General features: G+C 47.9%; 1 protein-coding gene across 3 annotated transcripts in view; it reads left to right on the top strand.

Annotated features, from left to right (window-relative positions):
• LOC105688735 (protein tiptop) overlaps positions 1 to 14,833 on the top strand; it is a 100,100-nt gene extending 85,267 nt beyond the window's left edge. For all 3 annotated transcript variants that reach the window (XM_048654437.1, XM_048654436.1, XM_025746853.2), the window contains 2 exons: positions 6,465 to 6,723; positions 7,949 to 14,833. In XM_048654437.1, coding sequence (XP_048510394.1) covers positions 6,465 to 6,723; positions 7,949 to 11,693 — 4,004 coding nt within the window. In that variant the 3' untranslated portion in view covers positions 11,694 to 14,833. The remainder of the gene's footprint in view (positions 1 to 6,464; positions 6,724 to 7,948) is intronic.
• Positions 14,834 to 18,770: the final 3,937 nt, after the last annotated feature.

The raw sequence follows: 18,770 nt of genomic DNA, 5'->3' as shown, positions 1-18,770 counted from the left end.
TACCAACTCGCGCGAAGCAATCACGCGACTCACTTGGCGGTGGGATTTTTAGATCCGTCCGCATCTAGACTCCAACTTTTCAAACACCAACATCCCGGTGTACCACCGTCGGCGTAAGGGTTATATTAAAAGACGAATAAAATCTCCGTACGGAGATGGAGAGGGAATATTATTTTTCAATCGGAATAAAGAAAACCTGTACATCGTTTTGTCCGTCGAACGTTGCAAATTAAAAAATTTCAAACATACCGGATACATCCGTTTCGTGAATGATCTTCGGTATTTTAATCCAAAATTGAATGTCGACTCGCTTTCGTCAAATTTCTCCGCACCGGTCCACCCCACCCTTACAGAGAGAATACGGTCTACATTTTATAATTCTTGACATCGATAAGACCGGGCATCAGGGACACCTAAATCTGTTCGGCAGACAAGAGAAGATTGGTCGATGGCACCAGGTGAGGTAGATGTTTTTTTATTTTTTTTTTTCCAGAGGGGGAAAGACGGGGGCACGTAGTCAGTTGATGGAGCGAGTGTTGACTTAGGATAGCCGCTGCCTCATCAGTCAATCGGTGAGGTAGACTTAAGGAGGCGGGTGCGTGCGGCGGTAGTTTAAGTCCAGAGTTTCTCGATGGGACTCACGGAAAATCTTTTCTTTTTTTTTTTCTTTTTCACAGCAGTAAAACGTTTCAGTTCAGTTCGGAAAGAGAGAAAAAAAAAATAAATAAAAATAAACAAATAAAACAAACAACGAGAAAATACTTCCGTTCGCCTCACCCCGTGACATGTGAGGTCCGTTGTTCGCTTCACCCGCGCGATATAAAATTAATTATCGCGGTGTGACGGTGTAGCGTTACAGTTTAACGTGAATCAGAAGCCTACAGCAGCTATACACGTTGCATGTGAACGTAACAGCTACGGTGTGGGTTACTTTGCACAACGCGTTATACGTATAGTTGTACCTGTTGCTCTTGGATTCATGGGAAGGAAGCGAGCGGCTCGCGCACTTTCGTCATCGTATTAGTATTAGTATCGGTAGTAGTGGTGTGGTACCAGTGACTGTAGAGTCGAGTCAGTCGGCGGTAGTGTGGAGTCGCCGTATTATCGATACTTGCGGAGAGAATCTCCTACGTTGAGTGCATCGAGTTCGTGAAGCGTAGAGGGATCGAGTCTAGTCAATTTCTCATCAGATTTTTTCTTTTTTTTTTTTTTTCTGTTTTTTTTTTTTTACCCACGATCTCGTAACACCGAGGTAAAGGTCAACGTCCACTCTCGACTGGCGACCGCCATCGGACTAGCGTGGACGTTGGGTTTCGTCGGATGCGCGACCGCTTACGTTTAGATTTTTCAAGATTTTCTATTTTTCAACGTTAGCCGGCAGGATGTATCGTGAGTCATTAGAGCCACGTCGATACAAAGCTAATGCATCGATTCCGAGAAACTTGTACCAACCGTGTGTGTACCTCTTTCTCATCTCGACGCGTTCCTTTTTACGCCACATCGGTCCTCTGTTTGCACGGTAGTGACGTGTCCCTCGTGGAAAAAAAAAGGTAGAAAATAAATCCGAGTAAAACGGTTTACCTCTCGTAGACCGGCGGATGTGAGCGAGCTTCTAATAGGTCTCGAGTTCACACCGTCCCGAAGAATTTCCTCGTCCGGATAACAAAGGAGCTCGTAGCAACCTTCGCGGCCTTCGGAGGCGCACCGCACGTCACACTTACCCTTAGTAGCGGTGCGTTGAACCAGTCGCAGGTTTTGGCTGAAGACGACGGGCCCTCCGAATCCTCCGAGGCAGGCTGCCGGCCATCCCGAGAGATGAGCGAAGGAGAACGGATTCAGCCGTCAGTCACTCACTCGCAGACCGCGAGAGAATCACAATGCGGAGTTCTCCGCGCCGACCTCCTCCTCCTCCACCCCCCGGTTTCGCCGGCGTCCGTCCATCCGTTTGTTCGTCTCTCCGTCCGTCTTCCCGTCCGTTCATCCGTCTGTCCCTATGTCTGCCGCTAGGATGTACCGTCAGTCTCTTCGTCTGCCTCAGCTGTCACTCTTCTCGCTCCCAAACAATCTCGCATCAGAAATTCATCACGCCTTCCGTCTCGCTCTTTTTATACTCTCTCTCTCTATACTCGTCTCCTTTTACCTCGGTCCTCCATACTCTCTCTTCTCTCTTTTCTCTTTGCCAGTGGTCCTCCGTTTCCTCCGACGTCCGCATGACGACTTCCTTTTGTTTCTCTCGAGCTCAACCACCCTGTATAATATACCTACCGTGGGATCGAGGGTTCCCGTTTTATTTTCATTTCGTTATTCCTTTCCATATTCGTGTCGCATCGGTATCACTCGTCATCGACGATATCGAGTGCCATATTTTTCTTTTTTAATCAAACGCTATGCGATAGCGATGCGAAATGAGGCTACGGTCGAACTTGAAAGATGTTCGAACCCGATCGGGGGAAATGAAATATAATCGGAGGAACAAAAGGGCGCGAGATAGAGAAAAGCGTGACTACATAACGACTGTCAGAGACACACGTAGCTCCAGATACCCTGGATAGTGAACGGAAAAAATAAGAGGCGCAATCGCGGAGTCTTATAACATGTTCAAAAGTTATCTGGACTCCGGTAGGTATACCTGTGTACTCGCTTGTATCGCGTTCGTGCATGTATCTTGACATGAAAAAGGAAGAGAAAATAGATTAAATGAGAGTAAAAAGAAAAAAGGAAGGAAGGAGTGCGCTCGCGTCGTTAAACCTACGATCTAACGTAGGGAAACGTAGGAGAGAGTGAAAGAGAGAGGGAGAAAGAGGAATGAAAAAAAGGGTGAAAAGACTGAAAAGACTAACCGATAAGACTAATTATTGTTGTGCGAGCGGAGTTGCTTGAAGATTTCTATACGTGGAGAGAAGCCTGCGCTAATACATCGTGTACTTGGGTATAGAAGAGGAGCAACGGGGGAGTAGAAGAAGTAGGAGTAAAAGTATAAGAAAAAGAACGTTAAAAAAGAAAAAGGAAAAATGAAGATGAAAAAAAAAAAAAGGCACCGAGTCTCCTGCTACCGCTTCACCGATGCACCGCATACTACCGCTTACACGTATACGCCGGGAGTGAGCCCGAGGACAGAAGGAACGCGTATCGCGGTAGCACATCTTTCGGAGTGTCAGGACGCCCCGGCGTACGCTGTACGGTATGCTACGGGGATCTTATTCCCGGTTAAATATCTCTTCGGAGACGCTGAAGTAGGGCCTTGTTAGCGCAGCAGCGGCGGTGGCAGCGGCAGCGGCAGCGAATCTCTGCGCTTCGCCGGAACAGAGGTCTTCGGTCAGGGAACGCTCGGGCGGAACACAAACATCGGCGCGTCTCACCGGGGAACGAGATGGGACCGTTGAACGAGCTCGGATATGACGTCGTATCTCCTCGCTCCCGTCTATAGGGTAAGGGGGTAATTACACAGCGTAGTGACCCGACGCAGGAACGCGATCCTGACGAAGAGCTTCTGCAATTATTGCGCCCCGTCCGAGCCATTGTCATACTAATATAATACCAGTCTGGAGTTAAGGATAATTGACGGTCTGCAGAAATGATATTTGTCAAAGCCGGTATACGGTGTACGGGGTGCGCGCGAGGAACACGGTTGCGGTTCTCCCCTCTCCTTCGCTCATTCTCCTTTTTAATGGAATGCAGGTGTCGTCGTCGAACGTGCAACGAAGGGATCGCCATCCCGCGAATATGCGAAGCGAGGTGCATTGTAGGAGGATCCAGCCACCTATATTTATAGGGATACCTACTTGGTAGTTACACGCGCGGTAGCCAACCCTACCTGGGGTACATCGGCGGGCGGGGCTGCTTTCCGGTGGTCCGCCCTGGCTCGCGGACTTCTTACCGTCGGTTTCCTCCGCGCCCGGCGGGACGCTCGGGAGGAGACAATGGACAATGGGGACATAAATCTGCGTAATTAGTTGCCGATGCTGGAACGGATCAATGTGCGATCTGCTTCTCTCCCCCTTCATCTCGGAGAGGAACGAACGATCCTTGGTTGGTCAGTCGCCGGGTCCAGAGGACGGTGCGCGTCCCCACCCGTACACCCGACACCGAAGACGACACTCCCTGTGCCCGGAGGGAACCGATGGACCAAGATGGCGGATCCGAACGATCGCCGTGTCCCCCGAGTCCGGGAACGCGTCCGCGTCCGCGAAGGTCCCTCTTCCAGATTATTTACGTCGCGCACCTGTCCAGGATCCCCGTACCGAGGACACCCTCCGCACACTGCGCGCCACGTTTCGCAATTTCCGATCGCCGGCGTATCGCGCGAAACTCGCGCGCCGCCTCACCCTAATCACCCTAATCCCGATACCGAGGAGTGGGAACTCGAAGTTCGCGGAATTTCAACCCTTCGCAGAGCGAATCTTGCCGGGAATAGAGGAGGAGAGTTTTTTATTTTATACTCCGACGTGACCCGGAGTTGCAGCAGGCGTGTCTGGCTTGATCAGAATCGTTACTTTACTGTATCGGATGCAATCTTCTTCCCTCGGTCGGTGCACATCTGGGAACGCTCATTTTCCCCGGATTTTCGCGATGGAAGCGGAGCTCCTCCTCGTCGTAGATATGTAGATAGTAGCCGAGACAGATATCTTGAATGTGACTATTCAATTATCGGGGCATCTCTCCACCAGAAATTGAAATGATTTGATTAAAACTCATAATGTCAATGACGAAGGAGTCCGCCGCCGACGCCACAATGCTTATTCCGTCGTCGGGGGTCTCCCTCTCCCTCTCGTTCTCATTTCTCCAGCTACCTCAATCCTCGACTCCTCCACCCACACCCAGCGGCACGGCGACGCGCCTCCTCTTCGACGACAGTCGTGCGCTCAGACGTCGTTCGTTGCCTCGCAGGCGAACGCTGATAAATGAACCGATAGCAGACATTGTACCATCTGGACCTTTATATCATTCTCATTCCTCCTCTGTATACCACTCGCGAGATTCGACGCCTCGCCACCCCTCCCTCCCCCCCCGTCATCTCGACTTTCCAGGGCTGGGCATGAAAGGGTGCTTACGACGGAAGGTTAAAGGTAGATGGAAACCTTGCACCTCGTTCAACGACCATCTGCACTTTGCTCCAGAGACTCGTTCCTATTTCTCGGGCTGCCCATGAGTCGGCTGCAAAAGTCTATTTTCCGCCAGCGGCACCCTTACCGAGTAATTAGCGAATCCCCGGCTTTCCCGATTACCCGACATCGCCGCTTCTTCGACCCTTGTTCGGGCAATTCACCCGTGATGAAACTGTGCATTACGCTAATAAAGCCAAAAGTACTCAACACATGACACGATGACACCGTCAAAGAAGATCGGAGGTGGTGGTATTCAATTTTCTCATCGCGAAGTCCGGGGGACGCGTTCTGGTGTCGCACAATTTCGCGGGAATCCGGTTCACTTGCGTCGGTCGACGGGGTCGCAAAAGTTGCGTACACATTACTCGGTACAAATGACAAGCGCAATAATTTTCCGGCATCGCACGTGTTACGTCAAGCTCGGCATACTCGACCCTAAAAGCTTTGGTGTACACCGCGTTATTTGTCCGCCTAATCTCGTTTTAATCTTGTCTTTGGACCGGCGCGCGGTATGACTTTTTTTCCCCAGTAGTCGCGTAACCTTTCACAGAAGATAAGAAGACGACGACGACGACGACGACGACGACGACGACGACGAGGGAGCTATACATAAAGATGCTAACGTGGCAGATCTTAATCCGTGCGTATTATTGCGCCAACAAATCAGATAACCACCGAGATTGTTAAACAATTTGATAAATTAAACAAGTCCTCCTTTGGCCGCTAATCCAACGATCAAGAAGAAATATAACGCACCTCGTGAAATTCTACTGTGTACGGAGATTAATTCGATGAATGTCTTGATCCGTTTTTGCACAGAGTAAAGCGTTCCTTTCGCGTGGCATTTACTCGCGCAACCTGTTAGATTCAGCTGTGTGGTTATTGATTTAAAGGGAGGGTTGAGGTTTAGGTGACGGTAGAGGGTAGAGGGTAGAGGGTAGAGGGTAATTATTATACCGGTGGTGGTAATTAGATGGGATTGACGTATCTGACGATCATAATTAATCGTGGAAAATAGAAAATCCATTGGAAATTTAAAGGATCTTCGAATGGCCCGGGAGTATTTTGTGTGAGTGAACCGGAGCCACGGATGGCTCGAGTCAATTGAATGGTAGGGTACCGACGGGGCACAAATACATAATGCTGTCCATCCGCCACAATTGTTCAAACGGCCGATGCCTCGACGAAGTCCTTTGACATTGACCATTGAATGCGTAATACCTCCGTTCACCCGACAGTATCACTTAAGTAACTAGTTTACTCCGCGTATAAATGTCATACCGCAGAGACAATGGGAGGACGTTAACAATGCCCCGAATGACGTAGACCTGACCCCCGCATGTTCTTTGATTGTTTCAGGGGAGGAAGGTGTGGAGGGATCTGGTCCAGGAACGGACCTCCAGGGCGAGGAGGGAGACTGCGCCGATGAAGATGGCCCCGTGAGTCCCGGAGAAAGGGGTTGCGGCGTGCCGACCACCAAGGAAGAGGAGGAGGGCTCGCCCTCGGAAGAAGAAGACGAAGAGGAACCTCTGACGTCTACTCCGCCGCCGTCGGCATCGCCCTTGGCTACCGCGCGCCTCAACCCTACCGGACTGCGAGACACCGGCCCGCCCGACAGGTGAGAAACAACGATGACGTTACCTTGTCGGAGAAAAAAAATTCGTTCGAGAAGATATCTACTCGGGAACGGTAGAAAGGAAAAACCGCGATTGTAAAAGGTGTCGTTAGAGTCTAAATCATTCGTTCTTTGATGTCGCCGGGTTGTAAGGTGGCCTCGTACTTTATGGTACCCTCGACAACAAATTGGGGCCTGAGATGTGGGTACACATAATGGTCGGTCGTAGTTCGTAAACGTCATAAGAAAGTGGTTGCCGCTGTTGATACGACGCAAAGTCACGCGGGCGTTAGGTACGTCGCGACGTTGCGACGACTGCGGTTTCCACGTTCGTTCGTTCGTTCGTTGGAAGCTCGTCGTCGTTTCTCGCATCGCTCGGGCTAGGTGGAAGCTAGCGAACGGGCGCACACGGCGTCAGATGTTTCAATAGAGATACCGAGGCGTGTTGCATAGTTCACCGTTCCCCTTCGCACACCCCTCCTCGCCCCCGCTCGTGCTGCCGGTTTCCCCACCCGAAAGCTTCCCCTGGTTGCGTACGCCGGGATCCCCTTTCATCACGCCGCTCGCATTCGGCATTTCAGTCAGGACGCAGTCCCGACTCGGCTGTCGACAGGCGTGCTTCGCAATCTGCGTCCCCGACGATAGAACGTGTGGCCTTTGACCTCAGCGGTGAATTCACTCTCCATCTCGGTCGGACGATTGAGTCGATTTTTTTTTTTTTACGTTTTTTTCTTACATTACCGCGCGCGCACGTGGACGTCGATATGTAATACGGGGGAACTCGTTCGATCCGTACTATTAGGGGTGGCTCGAGGCTGATATGCGCATCCATTGTACAGACCATAAAGGTATCCGAAGAACAAAATATCTGTATAGATGTACATGTAGCGTATACCACATGGTGATCACATGTTGTATACCGTGACACAAGTTTGCGTATCCTGTATACCGTAGTACATACAGAGCAGCTTTTTAACAGCGCGCACGTGGTGTCGTTGAACCTTGCGAATTCGATTGTATGTAATGTGACGTAATTTCATACGCGTGAATTTACTAATTTACATCGTCATCGACTACAATAGATCATCCGTCGCGACACACCGATGTGAATTATTGATTTTTTCATCTACCTTTGGAATAACTAATTGAATTTCGAAGCACCTGTCAGTTACCGTTTGTCGCACGGAGGCCTCGGTTAAACCGATTTTTTTCAAATCTTCTGTTCCAGGGAGTCAATGAGTCCCCGCTGCCCATCGAGAGAGTCGCGGGAATCATCCGGTCCTGCAACCGGAAGTCCTCCTCTCCTGCCGAGGAGTACCGCGAGTCCCGTCAGTCCGAGCGGTTTGGTACCGTTGCCTTTAGGAGCTCACCCTTTGCTGCCACCGCATTCAGCGGCAGTAATGGCGGCTTACATTCAACAAACCCACCAACGACTCCTTTTGGGTCATTCCCCGTTATCGAGGGGGTCCGTTTCGCCCCTGGTATCGTCCTCGTGTTCTCCGCCAGCGGCGACCCCGGGACTCCTGGTATCCCCGAACAGCGGGGGGGACATGTCCCCCGGCGCCACGACGCTTCCCGCTGTGCTGGACTTCAGCACTCGGAAGGCTTCGTCGACGGAAGAAGACGAAGACGACACGGCGTTGAATTTGAGCAAACCACCGACACCGTCTTCCTCTTCGGAGACCAACAACGGTCCCCTGGATCTATCGGTTCCGAGTCGAAAGCGACCGGGAACCGAAGATTCCCCTCCCCCACCGCCGCGAAAATCGTCGAGACTCGCGTCCGCGACACCCCACCAAGAAGCATACGGAAGACCGGTAGTCTCGCCATGGACGTCTCCCGTAGTTGCATCGCATTTTCCGTACTTCGCCGCGGCGGTCGCAGCGGCTACTAGTCAGCAACAATTATCCCCGAAAGCTTCCGGGGGTGTGGAACAGCACCAGCAATTGTGGAATGGTAAAATGAAACCACCGGCGGCTTTGGAAAAACCCTATCAACCCAGCGACGCGACGAAAGCGTTGGAAAAGATGAGCGAATTGAGCAAACTCGGGGGTGACGATCTGTACAGACCCGGAGGAGGAGGAGGAGGAGGAGGCAACGTAAACTCCGGAAGCAGCGCGACGGGTTCCAGTAGCCGACACAGCGCGTGGCAATCCCATTGGTTGAACAAGGGTGCCGATCAAGCCAAGGACGTGCTGAAGTGCGTTTGGTGCAAACAGAGTTTCCCGACTCTAGCCGCGATGACGACGCACATGAAGGAGGCGAAACATTGCGGTGTCAATATGCCGGTACCACCACCTCCGTCGGGTCACCATCAACAGCAACAACCGCCTCAGAATATGCCGCAGATTCAAGCACCCCAACATCAACCGCAGACGTCGACCAGCGGTGGTACGGGAACACCGAGTAACAAACAGAGTCCTTCGGAATTGAACCTTCTCATAAAGGAGACGATGCCGTTGCCCAGAAAACTCGTACGAGGACAAGACGTCTGGCTCGGCAAAGGTGCCGAACAAACGCGGCAAATTTTAAAGTGCATGTGGTGCGGTCAGAGTTTCCGATCGCTCGCCGAAATGACCTCCCACATGCAACAGACGCAACACTACACGAACATAATATCCCAGGAGCAGATAATCTCGTGGAAATCGTCCGACGAGAACAAAGGCGGTGGCGGTAGCGCGGGAGGCGGCGGAACCGGCGGAGGTCCACCTTCCGGCGGAGGTAGCGGTCACACCGGAAGCGGTGGACCGGTGTCGGGAGCGACGAGTAGCCACGTGAGCGCCGTTTTGACGTGCAAGGTGTGCGACCAGGCGTTCAGTTCTCTAAAGGAACTCAGCAATCACATGGTGAAAAATTCTCATTACAAGGAGCACATTATGCGCTCGATAACCGAAAGCGGAGGTCGTCGTCGTCAGACTCGAGAGAAGCGAAAAAAGTCACTCCCGGTGAGGAAGCTTCTGGAGTTGGAGAGGGCGCAGAACGAGTTCAAAAACGGCGACGCTTCCGTAGGTCTGGGTCACACGCTCGGCAAACACGCCGGTAGAATCACCTGCGAAAAATGTGGCGATAAAATCGAAACAACGATATTCGTTGATCACATACGACAGTGCATCGGCGCCGGAGTCGTGGGTATAAATCAGAGGAACTTTCTCAAGAACGCTCTCATGTCGAATCACGCCATACCGACCGGACCGGCGGAAAGTGGAAGAAAATCGGTGAGCGAAGACGCGTCTTCCGTCTCATCGAGGCACCACAGATCCCCGTCATCGGCCAGTGACACCACGACACCGGGAAAGGAAACGCCGACGCCAACCCCAACGGAAAACACGAACTCTTCGCCGTCGGTGTTGAACGCCATTGAAAAGTTGATCGAAAAGAGTTTCGATTCTCGGGCGAGACACGGCACTTCCGGTCTTCATCATTCGCAGGCCGGTGCTCCGATGGGATCCAGTATTCTGAAACGGCTCGGAATCGACGAGAGCGTCGATTACATGAAACCCCTGGTAGACCCACAGTCGATGAACCTCCTTCGCTCGTATCAACAGCAACATTACAACGCCGCGGTAGCCGCGAGGCGGGAGAGAAGCGGCAGTGAATCCAGTTCGATATCGGAGAGAGGAAGTGGCCGGACAGACGCCATGACGCCCGAACGTAGGTCAATGGATTTGTCCGTTGGTCACGACAGATTGTCGCATTCGCAGCAACAACAAAGTCAACATCACCACCGCGTAACACCGGACAAACAACCCTCGCTCGCGGTCCGTCTTCAACAACAACAACAACAACAACAGCAGCAACAACAACAGCAACATCCCGAGGAGTCAGGTGACGAGGATAATCAGGGACCCGTGATCAAAAAAGAGCCTCGCGAAGATGACGGTGAAAACGCGGTTTCCGGCGTCACGGAGGACAACCAGGATCAGAGGAGGGATCGTGACGTGGTGGTCAAAAAAGAGGTGGAGGATCGCGACGACGACGATCACCAGGGGATCTACAACCATCAACGGCGCGGCAGTCATCACGAAACGACGACACCGAATACGACGACGACGACGACGACGACAAGTGCGGAGGACGACAGGGCGGCGATGTCACCCCCGGTGAATCCTCCCACCCCGAGACCCTCGGGTGTTGAACAGGTGGCTAGAAGTCCCTGCCGAAATAGTACAAGCAGTCCGACGAGTAGCGACCGTTCGGTGACACCTCGAGGTACGCCGGACACCAAAACTTCGAGTAGTTTGGGCGCGCTGTCCTCTATGTTCGACAGTCTCTCCGGAGGAGGCGGCGGAGGATCCGGTGGAGGTGGTACCGACTCACAGGGTCGTAAAACTAGCAGTCATCCTTTAGCGGCGTTACAAAAACTTTGCGACAAAACGGAAACCCGGAGTTCGAATTCCGGGAATTCGAGAAGCGGTGCTGGCACCTCGTCGTCTCATGGTCAAAGCGGAAGTGTGGGTGGGGGTAGCGGTAGCGTTAACGTATCTGGAGGAGGAGGAGGAGGGGGGGCGAACGTCGTTGCGGGAGGGGGAGGATCCGGCGGCGGAGGAGGAAACGGAAGCGGTTCCGGAAGTCAAGGTTCTGGTCCGACTCCGGGTGCTATTCTCGCCTTCAGCTGGGCGTGTAACGACGCCGTAGTGACCGCTGACTCGATAATGAAATGCGCCTTTTGCGACACACCCTTCATTTCCAAGGGGGCGTACAGGCACCACCTGTCGAAAATGCACTTTGTGAAGGACGGCGTCATACCCGACCCGATGACGATCGGTAGGGCGCAGAATCAAGCTCAATCGTCGTCGGGATCGACGGGTCACGCCGCGCCATCGCCACCTTCCCAAAGGAACAAATCACCCCCCATCGCACAGCCGAACGGAAGTCCCTCCCAACCGGCACCCTCCCCGTTAGAGGAAAGCCCACATTCTAAGTTCTTGAAATACACGGAACTCGCCAAGCAATTGTCCAGCAAGTACGTATAGTCCGGGTCTTCTTCTAATTCTTATAATTCTTCTCTCAATCCTACTTTCCCATACTACTCCTGAGGAGGAACTCCCGGACCAAACATATTCCCCCTGTAAATAGATATATTTATATTATTATTACGATTGTCATTATCATCATCATCATCATCGTCGTCATTATCATTACTATTTCTATTACTATTATTGCTGTTATTATTATCATTATTATTATTATAATCATCATCGCTGTTATTATTGTTATTAATATTGATATGATTTTCATTATCATTGTCTCCGTTTCTCTACTTATTACCGTTGCTGCTGCGACACACCTGCAGCCACGTGTTATGCACGCCATGGTGAATTTAACACGTATGAATTCGAGGGGGGTAGAAACGGGGCGTGCAGGGTTTCTGTGCAGCAGTTTCAGTATGGGAAGAGGAGCGGAAAGTAGAGGAGAGGAGAGGAGAGGAGAGTAGTAACAACCGTACGTTCATAGCGTAGCGAGATTGTTATTATTTTAGTTGGTTCGCGTTCCAGCAGCAACGAACGATATACGCTAATTAACGCTGTGTGCAACTGTAAAGTTTATATTTTTATGATAATGACCCGCGTGGCCCCCACCACCCTCCGATTTAACGTCTTTTATTCGTACTGAACTTCATCGAGAATGTCACGTAGAAGTGATTCAGGTGCTGCAGCTGTTGGTACAACGTTTACCTGCCGTGCCGTTAATATCGGTCCGCACCTCATCTCTTATTGTTAGTATCGCGACGGATATTGATTGATATTCATCGAAAGAGACACTAAATTCAATTAAAATAAATATAATAATAGTAACGATAGTAATTTTTGAAAAAATTCAACGCGTGGAGGGCGGTAAGAGGGCGTCGCGACGCTTCGTACTGTCATTCCTCTATAGAAATATGTCCGCCGCCGAGATGCGGTGTGCCAAAATGAAAAATATGAAAAAAATTAATTGAATAAATAAAATATGTTTCGCACATGTGTAACGTTGAAAAAAAAAAAAATTATGCATGAGTTAAAATTCTTAGGTATCAAATAAAATACCTTGTATACGTGAGGGATTATACCATTTGAATTGTAATTGAAATTGTAAAGGGATGAGTAAAAGTAAAGAAAAACTATAACTGAATCAAGATCTACGAATGCATATTGATATACATACATAGATGATACGTTTGTATGTATATTATTTATATATTCAAACGAGACAATGATTACTACGACGTGTAAGGTTAATTAATAATTGTGATGCCACCATATCTCGCGGCATTGCCGGGTCCGTGGTGACTCGGCGCGCCAAGTTTGTGATTTTATAATAATTCTTAAGAAATTAAATAATTAATTCGACTAGTAATCGCTTGCCTATTCGCCGGTCCTTCGGGCGGGCGGTTGGGTCGTCAGCATGTATACCCCAATATTGATATAGGTTACGATTAGTAATTAAGGCGTAGTCTCATAGCATAGGATAGGGTAGAGCCTCTGTAAAGGAATCTCTTTGTTGATACTTACTAATACGCTATCTCGCATCGAGTGAATGATAATTATTTATAAATAATAACGAACGTGACGACCGTCTGTCATATAAATGCGTATATACCATACATTCGTTTGAACGAAATACACGTACGTATGATGTATACCATATCGAAGTCTACGCGTATTCAAGAATAATGAATAATGAATAATAATGGATAAATAATTAAAAAACAAACAAATATAACTATACATAAAAAAATTAACTCGGTGACGATGACGAATACTGCGCTGAAACAAATAATGAAGATGAAAATATTAATAACAATAATAATAATAATAATGATTACAGTAATAACAATAACGATACAATAATATTAATATTAATGATAATTACAATGGAAGTGCACGTGCGAGTGCAATATTATTGAAGAAAAAAAAATTTATTATTGCAATTACACACATATATATATAATCATACATATATATATATATATATATATATAAATAGTATTAATTGTTTAATGATGAAAAATAATAATTTAAGACAGAAACATGGATGAAAATAAAAAAAAACAAAAAAAAGAATTGTGTAGACACCCATTGTAAATTTTATTTGTTCAAATATTTATTGCGCCAATTAAGCCCATGCGTCATTATGTGTAAAATATTGTCATTATTATCATTCGAGTTATTATAATATTGTGTACATTAATAATTATTATATAATATAAACAAATAAAATGAAAATAATAATAATTATAATAATAGTAATAACAGTAACATTAATATTAATAATAATATTAATAATAACGATAATATTAATTACAACAATAATTATAATTATTACAATTATGAAAATAAAAATAATAACAATAATAATAACAATAATAATAATAATAATGCAGTGATATCGAGAGCGGGGTGTCAAAAAAGAAAGAAAAAAAAAGTAGAAAAAAATATACACATACAAAAGATAGAAACGAACGAAAGCGGAGAAAAGTAGAGAGAGAGAGAGAGCGAGAGAGCGAAAAAAAGTATGAAAGAGAGAATGAAATGAATGAATGTGAGTGAAATTGAGACTGATTGCGAAAGGGAGAGGAAGAAAAAAAGAAAAGGAGAATATAAAGATCGAGGGATGAAACTTCCATGGAATGAATCAGTGAGAGAATGTAAAAGAAATTGATGTTCGGAGAGAAAGGTGCAGGGCCCCGAGACACACTTGTATACGTATATCTTGTAAACTCTAATTCTTCCATCGCGGACTTTAAAAGTATTTATCAACATAATAATAATATTATTATTGTAATTATATACGACTGCTGAGAGTGTGATGAGCGAACACGAATCAACACACGTATATATTAATAATTACTTAAAAACACACACACATCCAAGCAAAAAAGAAAGAACAAGATGGAGACGAGAAACGAAATGGGAAAAAAAAAAAGAAAAAGAGAAAAAAATGTATTGAAAAATATATATGTATAAAAAATTAAAAGAAAGAAAAAAGGAAAGAATGAAACCAACAACAAATATGCATCATGTATACGCGACTCTTGAAACCATTTTACCAGATTTGTCATTATTTAATTATTTCGGTTGTATTTTAAAATGCAATTAAAGCTCAAATAAATATATATGTTATAAACTAAAAATTGAATCTCCACTCTTTTTTTCTGTAAGAAAATCCTCGATAAATTTCCCGTAAATCCCTCGAGTCAAAGATCGTCGAGAAGACGAGTATTTTGAAAAAAAGAAACCAAAAACAAAAAGAAAAAAACGCGAACTTGACGTGAGAAGAGAGGCCTGCAGTGATACGTTACATGGATACGTATTACATTGGCACAGCAGAATTGCATTCCAAAGTATCATTCTTTTTTGTCATCGTTTTTGTTTTTTCTCTTATTGTAAAATGCGTGAGGCACGCAACTATTTATATGCAAAGTAAATTATCACGGATGCGCAAGTAGGTATCGTATTTTTTATAGTTAATAATATACGTACTTGGCGGTGCAACGTGGAACACTGCACCTATAACGCGCGAGACCCGTACGCAGCGGTGAACCAATCCTGAAATTTATCTCATTCGAAGAGTCGTTTCTCTCCGAAGTTCAGTGCTACCTAACTCTAAATAATTAGACACTCGGCGTGATCGCCGATGCTGTGGGAGCTACCGCTGCGCACACACACAGCACTTCAAATCGAAACAATTATCGACGCGCTTCTAACGACGACACGCACGCATTTATACAAAAGATAATCCCGTTGGCGGTCTTCGAACGACGAGAAAAATAAAACTGAATTAACAAGAAAAAAAGGAAACGAATGAAACGAGAGAGTGAAAAAAAATTGGTAGAAATGAAAAAAAAAATCGTTCTCCGTCACGCGATCCCGTGTAACGCACGGCGTTCGTATGGAAACCTCTGAAATAGTAGCGGGTTGAAATTAGTCGCGCCATACGTCCGTAGAATATGAATGCAAAATTAACGAGGATAAACCATTCATTCCGCTGCAGTCTTCGAGAACGGCAGTGCGTACACGAGAGAAGATTCAGCTATCCAAGGTCGAGTCGATCCCCGTAGAGGTGTACCCAAGCATGCGAGGGTTCTTCGGATCCTCCGCCGCTGAAAAAAACGATTTTTCCGCGAGGATCTACTCGCGGTTGATCGGTACCAGCAAATCACGGTGAAAGTCACTCCGGAATCGCCTTCGCAACGAGTTCTGCGTCGTTTGCAGCGGATTCCCGGTGGTTACTTCGGCCGTGCGGGGTCGTCTCGCTGAAAACCGGTCCCCCTGATCACATCCACCTCTTTCTCTCTCCCTACCCCTTCCCCCTTTCTTTATCGCAGCGCCCGCGCGCAGCCTCCTTATAAAAGATATGCCGCATGCCGTAGATACGCGGATACTTTTATTTCGTCCGTAATGCGCTAATGAATTGATACAGGCAAACCAGCAGCAGCAGCAGCAGCAGCAGCAGCAACTAGTTCCGAGGCATCTTCGTGGCGGATATTTTTTACACCGCCTGTGGTCGTCGCTGCTCGCTCCCTTCGGAGGGATGCGGGAGCTGCTCGTTCCTAATAAAAGCTTCTCGACTCAGGGATACCGGAGTTTTGCGAATATCGCGCATTTAGCGTTAGACCATCCGGAGTCTCTCCGTTCGCGTTTCGCCGATGACGTTAGGCTGGATATTTTCTCTCAATTAAGAAGGGGATAGGCTTTCGGGATTCTCGAGATTCCCGGAATTTGGCACCTCGGCGTCATTGTATTCTTAATTCTGTTCGCGCCGATTCGCTTGGAACGGTACATTCCTTACCCGCGGATTCCTACGGGAGGAATAATGTCCCCGATGGACGAAAACTACTCGATGTTTCGGGTGTTACCTATTGTATAATAGCGACGGAGATGCGACTGTGTTGAGATAAGGGAGCAAAGAGACTGCGGGGATACGAAATAGGAGAGGAGATGGAAGAAAACAACGTCTCTTTCGACGATTAACATGACTATTTCTCGAAGACAGTTGCGATCTCGCTTCGTAGGACGTCGTACTGGAGACATCAGGTACGAAGGGAGGAGGGTTCGGTTAACGTAGGTATTCAGTTGTTTCTTGTACACGAGCGACAACTCGAACAATGCGTCTAGTGGTGATTTGATGTCAAGGTTTATTATGCGGATACGTCTATCTCTGCCGGGGAAACATGTACAACGATTTTAGAAAGGAACGTCAATTCCATTTTCTCCACGAGACAGAATACGATCTTCCTTTTCCTTATTTACACCGCGGTACTCCGTGTTTCGACATTTACTCTTTTTTTTTTCTTCTCCCCCCGGTCTTCGAGAGATCCCATTTATCGATACAGCGGGTATAATAAATCGCCTCACTTTACCTGTGAAAAACAATTTTTGCCTGAATTCCAGAGTGTTCAACTTATGTATTTGAATTTTAATAGCGACAAATCAGGTTAACGGTTTATCGATAATGTAAATAACGAGATAATGGAGTCGATTTCACACCACATCGATTGGCGCTATACGTATAAGAAACGAGTATACGCTGCCATTCGAGTAAGTATTATAAACGGCGTAGGAATCGGTTCGAAAAAATTTATCGACGGTATAGATCATCGCATTCGGTGCGCCGCGCCGTTTCGAGAGCGTTCGGGTCATGCGACGCGTATATTATAAAGTATTATAACGATATTCATACGGTTGCCGAATCGGAGACAAGGAGAGTAACTACGCCGGACCGCCTTACGCATCGAGGTATACGGTGCCACTTTATTTCGTCTTTTTTTTCTTATCTAAATCGTCGTATATACTCAACGGTATAATATAATCGTAAATAGAAACGATACATTTCAAAGGAACACGTTTAATTGACCATTTGAATAATTATTCGAAGGCCGTCATCGACGCGCGGCGTCGTTTCCCCTGCACGGAGATCCCTCGGCTTTAACTCCCGAGTCGGCGTTACAAGAGAAGTCAAACCGAACCCGACCAACTGAACTGGTCTCGGGTGCTTCTTTACTCGGGGCGAAACGCCCGCGGCCAGTAATGAATTCGTCTAATGGGTCGTAAAGAATGCGATCTTATGGGGCGGATGGGATAAAATAAAACACCGAAAGAAGGACTACCGGCGGTTTCCTTCTATTTCGGTCGGTGCCGAGTTGTAACGCCGTAGGAATACAACGCTCTCACTTTTCCAAAATACAGGGTAGCTGAATTGTCGATGTTCGCGAAACGAGAATCAAATTCGCTATCTGTGGACGAATCGATTTTCCGTGATTAATTTTTTCAAATCTACAATCCCACCGAGTTAATCGACCGAGTTAGGACACCCCCGACTCAAGGTCGTGTAGAATTTTCTAAACGACGCGTATAAAACCGTAACAAAACCGCAGGGGCTGGGGGTGGCAGGCGAGAGAAATAAAGTCGAAAAACAGGGAGGGTGGGGGGGGATGAAGAGGAGGCGGGATGCATGTCGTCGGCGGGGAGTCTTTGGAGAACGTTGTAAATTTTCTGGCAATACGGCTCCCCGACGAACTCGGCGAACACAAATCTCAACCGCGTCGCGCACGACTCGCGAGCTTGCGACGTATACATAGGTGTGTATCCCATACCATCCCCGAAAACCCACATCCCTTTACCACCCACGCCTGCAGGAGCGATCCCGGGTCCCCGCGTAAGCGCCGTCCGTCTCGGACATGTCCGGGCGTTCCTGTTCTTTATGTGCTCAGGAAGAGGTATGGGGTCTCCGCGGGTACTATCTACACCGGCAGTTCGTCCCTTCGCCCGTCCTGGCTCTTCCCCTCCACCCCCTTCCACCCCTCGCCCGCTCTCCTTTTCTCTCCTCGCCGACCTCTGGGTCCCTTCGTTTTCGGTATATAACGTAGACGCCCGTGCGGCTACCATCGGTAGTGCCGCTGATGTTGGAACGGGGATACAGAGTCGGCGGTCCAGATCTCCGTGGAGGCATTAGAGCGACCAAAAACCCGCGGAGATCTGAAGATAGCAGAGATTTGTGGTCCGAGTTGGCTGCTGCAGGTCCTCGTCCACGATAGTCGACACTACTCACTCCGGCGAAGCGTTACGGGG

The sequence above is a fragment of the Athalia rosae genome, chromosome 4 (assembly GCF_917208135.1).
Source record: "Athalia rosae chromosome 4, iyAthRosa1.1, whole genome shotgun sequence".
Classification (NCBI taxonomy): Eukaryota; Metazoa; Arthropoda; class Insecta; order Hymenoptera; family Athaliidae; genus Athalia; species Athalia rosae.
This window is presented reverse-complemented; position numbering and strand designations above follow the sequence as displayed.